Here is a 9,244-nt window from a genome sequence, read left to right on the forward strand (position 1 = left end):
AGGGTATAATTAAATACCCCCTATCTGCCATCTTTGGATTCCTTTTAAACCCTACCATCAAAGAACAGACCCTTAAAGTTAGTCAAACCAGACTACAACACTAAAACTAATCACTACTCTTTGATTCTAGATGCTTCTTTGATTCTAGATACTGCTGTCCACAATGCTCCCATTCCAGCCAGCATCAGGACATTGGGTGTTGGCCCCAGTCGTAGTTCTAAATCAAACAGCTGTCCTGATGTTATAGATGCTTTGGAGGTAACACTGCCATTATCCAGTGCATGGTTGATAGCTGGTCTACAGAGTCTGAACAGATGACATCCCCTGTTTGAATTTAGACCACAGTCAACCAATTATGCCCTCACTATTTTGACAAGGGGAATGATATTGTCCAGAGGTTAATATATTAATAATAATGCAGAAGGCATAACAGAGGAAAGCCGAGGTTCGAGAAGAGGTGCTCCCAAACTTTTATTGCATGTTGCATGTTAGATGCAACTGTTTGCTAAAACAGGCATGTCAGGACAGGAGGGATGTCAGGAGGACCCTTTTTCACTCCAGCTTCATCATTTTACAAAATATTAAAATCTGCCATCTTCCTTAAAAGCAAATTAACTTACATAGGCATCATCAGTTGCTTCTTGGCACAACTATTGGGACCCCCATTGATGCCTGAAAATAAAGTGACCACGATGCTCAAAAAAGCAGAGCCATCCCGTCACTTTTAATTACATATTATTAGAGCAATATACAAAACTGAGAGAGTCTTATACAGTACATTCTTACAAATCTTTTTGAGATTATTTTGAATTATTCTCTTATATTCATTAATTTAGGTCCAGAGGATGCCATCTATGACATATTTTCAGCACCTCCTTCAACTGCAGATAAAGATGTCAAGCCACCACCAGTTCTAAAAGCAGAAAACTCTTTTGGTAAGATGTCCATTTCCAGCCATAGGGTGTATGCAGTATATTGTCACATTATGCTTTAGGTTGTAACAGTGTCAAAGGGCTATGGCTATAGTGCACAGTATGTAAACTACGGTATATTCTATAATTTACTATATTTTTGTATTACAGACATGGACCTCTTTGGAGATGTTGTACCTACTTCAAAGCCATCTGCAGACAGTACTGATCTGGAGGCTGAAGAACCCGTGCTAGATACCAGTGTAAAACCTCGCAGTAATACTCCAGAACTATTTTTGGAACCTGCTGCCCGTTCACTAGTAAACTTCGATAGCCTTGTATCTTATGGTGATCTTGTCAAAAACAAAAACCCCTTCTTTTCTGGTAAGTATAATGCTGGATGCCTAAATTTCAGGGTCTAGAAGGAAAAAAAAATCTTTATATTAATTCTTCACACCTCAACATTGAGATCGTAACAAGAAGAAGGAAAAGTTATGGAATTGAAGATAGACATGTTAATGATATACATATGGTGAAAAACTGCAAAGAAAATGTTCAAAACAACTTGATTTATTCAGTATGATCGCCATGCACAAAAATCCTCCCTTGTCTGAGGAATGTTCTGAAACATTAAATGCACCTGGGCACATAAATCATCTGCCACTTACAGCTCTCTTTGCAATTGACATCCCAGGTGTGTTGAATGGTAGACAAGTCCGAAGACACTGCAGGCCATTGTAGCATGTTTAGACCACGTTTAGGCTGCTCACAGTAGAACGAGCAACATACAGCTGGTGTTGTCATGTTAAGGAAATTACTTTTGGGATACTTTGGAGAAATGGCAGTACCACTGGTTCCATAACTAAATCAATGTAATGCCAAGCTGTTAGTGTATCTGGAATGAAGACTAGAACGGTAGGGTGACTGTACATTAGTGTGAACATATGTAGCGCCCCCAGTAGGGCTATGGGGTACTCGGTATTGGGTCCTTCGATTCTCACTGGGGATGTCACGGTGGCTGACCTGGTCCGTAGCCCTAGGGACATCCGTTGTAAATGGGGGAAAGGTCTTTAAAGGGATATGTTCGTGATGCCACCTGTGGTATTCGGTCAGGGTGACCGACGCTGCTTAGGGGTCCGCTGGGGTGATGTAATGGCAGCTATGGATGTGTGTTGCCTTCCCACAGGTAAAGTGTATCCCCAGGGCTTCCCAGAGTGTAGATAGTGGATGGTGGGAGGCGCAGTGAAGAACGAGGACACAAGGTTGCAGTCTCTTTACCTTTACTGAAGGCTTCAGCGTCCACAGTTCAGAGCACCAGATCACAGGGCAGGCAGAGTTCGGCCGGTCTGAAGGCAAATCCAGAGTCCCCTTATCCAGGTTGAAATCAGTAGCCTTTCTCTAGCGCCTGGGTGTTATAGTACCTCCCTGCTGAGCATCTTGGTAAGGTCCTCACAACTGATGTTGCTGTTCTAGATGTTATTTCTTTCTCTCTGTCCCCCTGATGGTAAGGATAGGACAAACCCATATGACTGGTGGCCTGAGGCTTTTTACAGGGACTCTAGCACGCCCCCGGCCCCCACAAGTTGCCACTGTGCCTCCTGGGTATAGGTCGGGCAGGTAACGTGGAATTATCTGTCCTGCCAGTCTCTGAAGTAAAGCTGAGAGATCCTTACTCCCTCGGTATTCTGGCTACCGGATTCCTGCGCCTCAGAGGGAAGCAGCTTGCTCATGGCTGATCTCCCTCTGATATTCCTCTCCTGTGCTATGACTTCTTTTCACATCCTCCGTAACACAATTCTCTTCTAATGTCTCTTTCTTAGGATGCTGCTGCACATCGGGCAGGCGCAGCTCCGTGGCCTTCTGTCTAGGCCTCTCACAGGATCTCACCCCTGTCAGGGACCCACTCTGTCTGCAGCTCTTAGATGTTCTTCCTTTCCCGCTGTCTGCCTGACAGGTGCTGCCTGGGTGAAGCCCAGTCAGCTTCTGCCTAACTTCCTATCCAGACCACCAGATTTACCTAATTGTGAGGAGTGCCCTAGTAATAGGAACGTAGCTCCCCCTGGTGGACTGGAGTGAGAAGTGTGTTGTGTGGTTTGTGATACCTAGTAAAGAGATTTCCTTTATTTCCTTCAAACGTAACATCACTCCCCCTGGTGGAAGAATGACATTACTGCAATGACCAGGACTCTGGGGCGCTGCACATACAATCCCTAAAAAAATAAATTTTATTCATATACTACATCTAAAACACACTGAAAAACCTGTGCACCTGTGCAGGTGTAAAACTGTATTAATACTTGATAAAAATGATAAGAGACCCGACATAGCCCAAAAAACCCCTGTATCACCCTATTCTCAACCTAATAATGTGACTACCAATGGAGGTTAGTATCCTAAGATACGAGAATGCTCGACGGCGGCTCTCCCTTACACCCCTTGTAATGTCCTGTCACTAGAGTATAGATAGGTACTGTAATGAAGGTAGAATAATTAATTTAGCTTAATTACATTACCTACCTATACTCTAGTGACAGGACATTACCAGAGGAGTAAGGGAGAGCCACTGTCGAACCGGGACACCATTCTCGTATCTTAGGGTGCCAACCTCTGCTAGTACGTAGTTACAATACTAGGTTGAGAATAGGGTTATACAGTTTTTTTTGGCTGTGACGGGTCTCTTATTTTTGTTGAGACATATGTTAATACACATTTTTACACATGTACAGGTTTTTTGGTGTGTTTTACATGAAGTATCTGAGTACTTTTCTTTTAAAGGGACTGTATGTTCAAATTAGTATTGTCTTCCCTTTTTATATTATTATGTGTTCAACACTACTGTACATTTTGCAACCCCACACAATAATCCTGGGAGTAGAACCTGTGAGATGTTCTCTTGGGTAGGCTTCTTCATGTGGTTGCCCACATGGACACCAGACCAGTATTCATCTATCATTGCATTGAAATCAGCAGGACTCATCGCTGAAGAGGATACACCTCAATTCCATTCTCCATTGCCATCTTGCTCTGTACCATGATAGCCTTTGGAAGTGGTGGACAATGAAACACCTGTGTCACGCTCGCGCCCAGACTGGTTGGCGCGGGCGTGTGGGGGTGTGGCCCCACTGGACCACAGACCAAACTTCCCTGGAAGGGGCGTAACTAAGTAGCTTCCTAGGTGTTCGCTGGAGCCTCTGATGGTGAGTTCAGACTTGTGCAATAGGAAGCTACCAGGTACCACTCCAGGGTGGTGTCTGGCTGTGGCTGCTGATCCCACCGGGGAACGGAACATAGACAGGCGAGCGGGCACGGCTGGCACTCAGGCAGACAGGCGGGCACGGCTGGGACACAGGCAGGCAGACGGGTACAACAGAGACACTGGCAGGCAGGCGGGCAGGGCTGGCTCTCTGGTAGGCAGGCAGGTATGGCTGGCTCTCTGGCAGGACAGGCGGACAAGACTGGAACACTGGAAGAACCGGTAGGGACCGGTCTGCAGGCAGGCATGTAAAACAGGTAAGAACGTGTTTAGACAGGAGGACTTAAGAATAGGTAGATAAAGACCGCAAGAGCGGATGCAGAGCGAAAGCACAGGAGCTAGAGCCAAGAACAGAAATGCAGGAGGCGGAGCCAAGAGCTGGATGTGGAGCCAAGTGCAGAAACGTAGGAGGCGGAGCCAAGAGCGGGAGAAGTAGAACCGCAAGGAGCGGAGCCAGGTAGAACCGCAAGGAGCGGAGCCAGGTAGAACCGCAAGAAGCGGAGCCGCAGAGCGAGAGCTGAGAGGAGCCGCAGAACAGGGCCACAGAGTGCAGAGCAAAGTCAGAGTACAGAGCAAAGTGAAGAGCAAAGCTACAGTGAGCAGAGCTGAGAGCAAAGCCACAGAGGGCAGAACTGAGCGCAGAGCAAAGTCAGACTGCAGAGCAAGACACAGAGTGCAGAGCCAAGAGCCAAACCACAGAGTGCAGAGCAAGGTAACAGAATGCAGAGCAAGGAGCAAAGCAAGGTTGCAGAGAGCGGAGCCGAAAGCAGAGTAAAGCAAGACACAGAGGGCAGAGCAGGGCAAAGCAAGACACAGAGTACGCACAGCAGGGAAAGGAAACCAAGGCAGGGATACAAACGGACATAGGAGCAAGACTAAGCTAAGACAAAGTCAGGAACCGGACAAGACACAAAGACATGGACACAAGCCAGGGTACGACGCCCCTCTGGGTGGCAGACATAGGCCAGGGTACAAAGCCCCGCTGGGTGGCTACACAAGGACATAGACCAGGGTACTAAGCCCCTCTGGGTGGCTACACAGGACACAGAGTAAGCGAGACAGGGCCTGGCACCTTAGCAGCTAAGAACTGACTGAGGGAGTAAGTTGCACAGGCCCCCACCAATGGGTGGGGATGTCTTAAATACAGGAAGCCTCATGGCGATTGGCCAGGGACACCTTAGCAAGGTGCACACAGTCTCTATAAGACACAGGAGTTGCCGGCGCCGCCCCCCTATGCACACAGATAGCATGCACAGAGCAAACAGCAGACATGAGGCACACAGCATGGAACTGGCAGCAGAGAGAAGTCACAACAAGGCCCAGAGAAGTAAGTGAGTTTGAGTGTAATGCAGGTGGGGGATGGGAGGCCATGCAGTGATGCCAGCAGAGTTGTTACAACCTGTAGCTGGATGCTCACCTCATAGCCCAATGTCATGCAAACGTCTGGTGGTTTGTATAGACACTGTTTGACACGTTCGTCCTCATATGAGATGTCCAATTTAATTTGCAGTATAGAATGGATCAATTGTGGAATCAGTGGTACGGCCATTTCTCCAAAGTTTCTCTGGATATGGTTTTCAATACAACAATGCCAGGTCACATGTTGATAATGCCATCATGAGTAGCCTGCATTGCCTAAACATCAAGTCCCATCAAGCACTTATAGGATGTCATTGGTTGGCAAAGGCAAAGAGAACTTCCAGCAGCGGATCTTGATGATTTCTGTGCCCAAGTGCATTAAATATGGCAGAACATTCCTCAGACAGCCATCAATGACCTCATTGATAGCATGCCAAGGTGCAAGATTTGTAAGTGCATGTGCTTCTAAGCACGTGCTGTTCCTACTGAACACTGAATTGAGTGTTGAACTGAGAGGTTCAGAAAATTTTGTTAACATTTTTTCATCATTTGCATATCAGTAACATGTCTATCAATCTTGTGGTTTTCAATAATTTTCAAAAATTTTCCTTCTTTTTGCTGCAGTTTTAATGTTTAGAAATGTATATTAGAAATTATTAAAATATGCTGTATACAAATCATGCAAAGGGTACTCTCTAGTGTTGAGCATTCCGATACCGCAAGTATCGGGTATCGGCCGATATTTGCTGTATCGGAATTCCGATACCGAGATCCGATACTTTTGTGGTATCGGGTATCGGTATCGAAACAACATTAATGTGTAAAAGAAAGAATTAAAATAAAAAATATTGCTATACTCACCTCTCCGACGCAGCCTGGACCTCACCGAGGGAACCGGCAGCGTTCTTTGCTTAAAATGCGCGCGTTTCCTTCCTTCCGTGACGTCACGGCTTGTGATTGGTCGCGTGCCGCCCATGTGGCCGCGACGCGACCAATCACAGCAAGCCGTGACGTAATTTTCAGGTCCTTCTAGGCATTCAGTATTTTAAAATTACGTTCCGGCTTTGTGATTGGTCGCGTCGCGGTCACATGGGCGACGCGACCAATCATAAGCCGTGATGTCACGGGAGGCTGGACACACGCGCATTTTAAAATGCGCGCGTGTCCAGCCTCCCGTGACGTCACGGCTTGTGATTGGTCGCGTCGCCCATGTGGCCGCGACGCAACCAATCACAGCAAGCCGTGACGTAATTTCAGGTCCTTCAGGATTTTAAAATTACGTTCTGGCTTGTGATTGGTCGCGTCGCGGTCACATGGGCGACGCGACCAATCACAAGCCGTGACGTCATGGGAGGCTGGACACGCGCGCATTTTAAAATGCGCGCGTTTCCAGCCTCCCGTGACGTCACGGCTTGTGATTGGTCGCGTCGCCCATGTGACCGCGACGCGACCAATCACAAAGCCGGAACGTAATTTTAAAATACTGAATGCCTAGAAGGACCTGAAAATTACGTCACGGCTTGCTGTGATTGGTCGCGTCGCGGCCACATGGGCGGCACGCGACCAATCACAAGCCGGGACTTCACGTAAGGAAGTAAACGCGCGAATTTTAAGCAAAGAACGCTGCCGGTTCCCTCGGTGAGGTGAGTATAGCAATATTTTTTATTTTAATTCTTTCTTTTACACATTAATATGGATCCCAGGACCTGAAGGAGAGTTTCCTCTCCTTCAGACCCTGGGAACCATCAGGGATACCGTCCGATACTTGAGTCCCATTGACTTGTATTGGTATCGGGTATCGGTATCGGATTAGATCCGATACTTTGCCGGTATCGGCCGATACTTTCCGATACCGATACTTTCAAGTATCGGACGGTATCGCTCAACACTAGTACTCTCACTATAAGGCCACATTTAGTATTTGGTCAGTGTTTTACATCTGTATGTGTAAGCCAAAATCAGTAGTGGAATAAATACTGATGTAAAATACTGACCAAATACTCAACGTGTGAACGTGGCCTAATGGTCATACATGACAGAAGTCCTCTACATTAAATATTTAGCAACATTTACAAGTATTCTGTTTAACAAGTTCCTCGATGGTTTTTTGACAGTTTTGTTTTTTTATCAAAAGCCATTACAGCTGATCTGTGGATGAACTGTGCATTGCCATTTAGTTTCTTAGTAAAATCTGTAGTTCCAGCACTTAGTCTTATGAGCTTACATGCTCAGATGTAGGTCAAATGAAAAGGGCAAAATGCCTTACTGTATTTCTGTGTGTGATCCAATTATATATTGATGTACAGTGACAGAAAGTGTAGCTCAAAGTTATAGGCATGTGGATTAGACTGAGAGATTTCAGAGAGGGATCTATCTGGGAACCTAAAATTGCTGCCCCATTTCTATTTTCTTGCAGAAGACCATATTAGAATAGTTTTGGACTAACACATTTATTTTGAAATTTTCCTGTAGGTTTGAAAGAACCATCACCCACCAACCCTTTTCAGTATGGAGACCAGAAACCCTCTCTCAACCAAATCCGAGCTTCCTCTCCTATGCCAACTACAGGAGCACAAATGCCAATTCAGAATATCAGTCTTTTACCAACTAACTCAATGGATACTGGAATTAACAATTTAAGGACCATTTCTCCAGTGCCAACCACCATACCACTTCCAGTGCAGCTCCAAGCTTTCCCCAGTATTTACCCTTCCCTGAATTTCTCATACACTCCAGTGGTACCATTGAATCAACTACCTGCTGCTTCACCCCAACAAATATTGCCTAACCCCAATCCTGCACACGGTTCAAACAACCCCTTTCTCTGATGGTGTGGGGTCCACTTTCTTATTTGTAGATGAAAGCTTCATTTATTTTAGTGCATACACTACAACTTCTTGTTACCGGGATAAAAACAATGTATTCGTTCTGTATTATTGCAGCTTACAAATCATAAAACAATATATTTTCAATAGAAAGACATGCTGGTTGGTGTGAGTTTAATTATTTTTAAAATTATGAAGTCGTTATGTGGTATATAGGTTTTTAATGAGTGATAATTATGAATCTGGGTCACCGCTAAGTGGAAGGAAGAACTCTGAGATTTAGGGTAACAATTCTTGCCTGTCAAGTTGCTATTATTACCGAGTTTATTAACATAATTGCTGAATCACAGCAACAATCATTCTTTGGACTGAGGCTATGTAACAAAAGTTTTCTTTTAGATGGCAATGTTTGGAAACTTTCTTTCATTTTGCAACACTCAATAATCTTGTCTTATTTTTTTACTTATAAAACTTCTCGAAACATTACTTTTCTATACACCGTGTTGATACATTTGTTGTTTTGTTCCTGTTACTCAGATGACAGCTCCATTTAATACATGGTTGGCTATTCATTTGATTTGCCAACATGAAATACCACATTTCTCCTTCGGTGGCCCCTGCCAGAAGATTATGGATGCTGCATGTGTGGTTTTTATGGCTGACCACCAATAATCATCTGGACCTATGGGCAACCTACAAAGTGAAATGGGACTGGAATAGTGAAATTAACCCTATCATTTACTTTGCTTTTATTTTACCTGTTAATATTGATGGTACCAAATTGACAGTAATAAAACCTGATGGATTTTTGTATCAGTTTTTTTCGCAGTCCACTGACAAGCAATGGTCATGTTGGCATCACTATGACTCGAGTGCAATAGTTACATAGTTATTAA

General features: G+C 44.9%; 1 protein-coding gene across 4 annotated transcripts in view; it reads left to right on the forward strand.

The window, feature by feature from the left end:
• The window catches only part of EPN3 (epsin 3), a 107,252-nt gene extending 98,751 nt beyond the window's left edge, over positions 1–8,501 (forward strand). For all 4 annotated transcript variants that reach the window (XM_077251457.1, XM_077251456.1, XM_077251455.1 and 1 more), the window contains exons 8-10: positions 837–935; positions 1,083–1,295; positions 7,996–8,501. In XM_077251457.1, the coding sequence (XP_077107572.1) occupies positions 837–935; positions 1,083–1,295; positions 7,996–8,351 (668 nt within the window). In that variant the 3' untranslated portion in view covers positions 8,352–8,501. The remainder of the gene's footprint in view (positions 1–836; positions 936–1,082; positions 1,296–7,995) is intronic.
• The last annotated feature ends 743 nt before the right edge of the window (positions 8,502–9,244 follow it).

The sequence above is a fragment of the Ranitomeya variabilis genome, chromosome 4 (assembly GCF_051348905.1).
Source record: "Ranitomeya variabilis isolate aRanVar5 chromosome 4, aRanVar5.hap1, whole genome shotgun sequence".
Classification (NCBI taxonomy): domain Eukaryota; kingdom Metazoa; phylum Chordata; class Amphibia; order Anura; family Dendrobatidae; genus Ranitomeya; species Ranitomeya variabilis.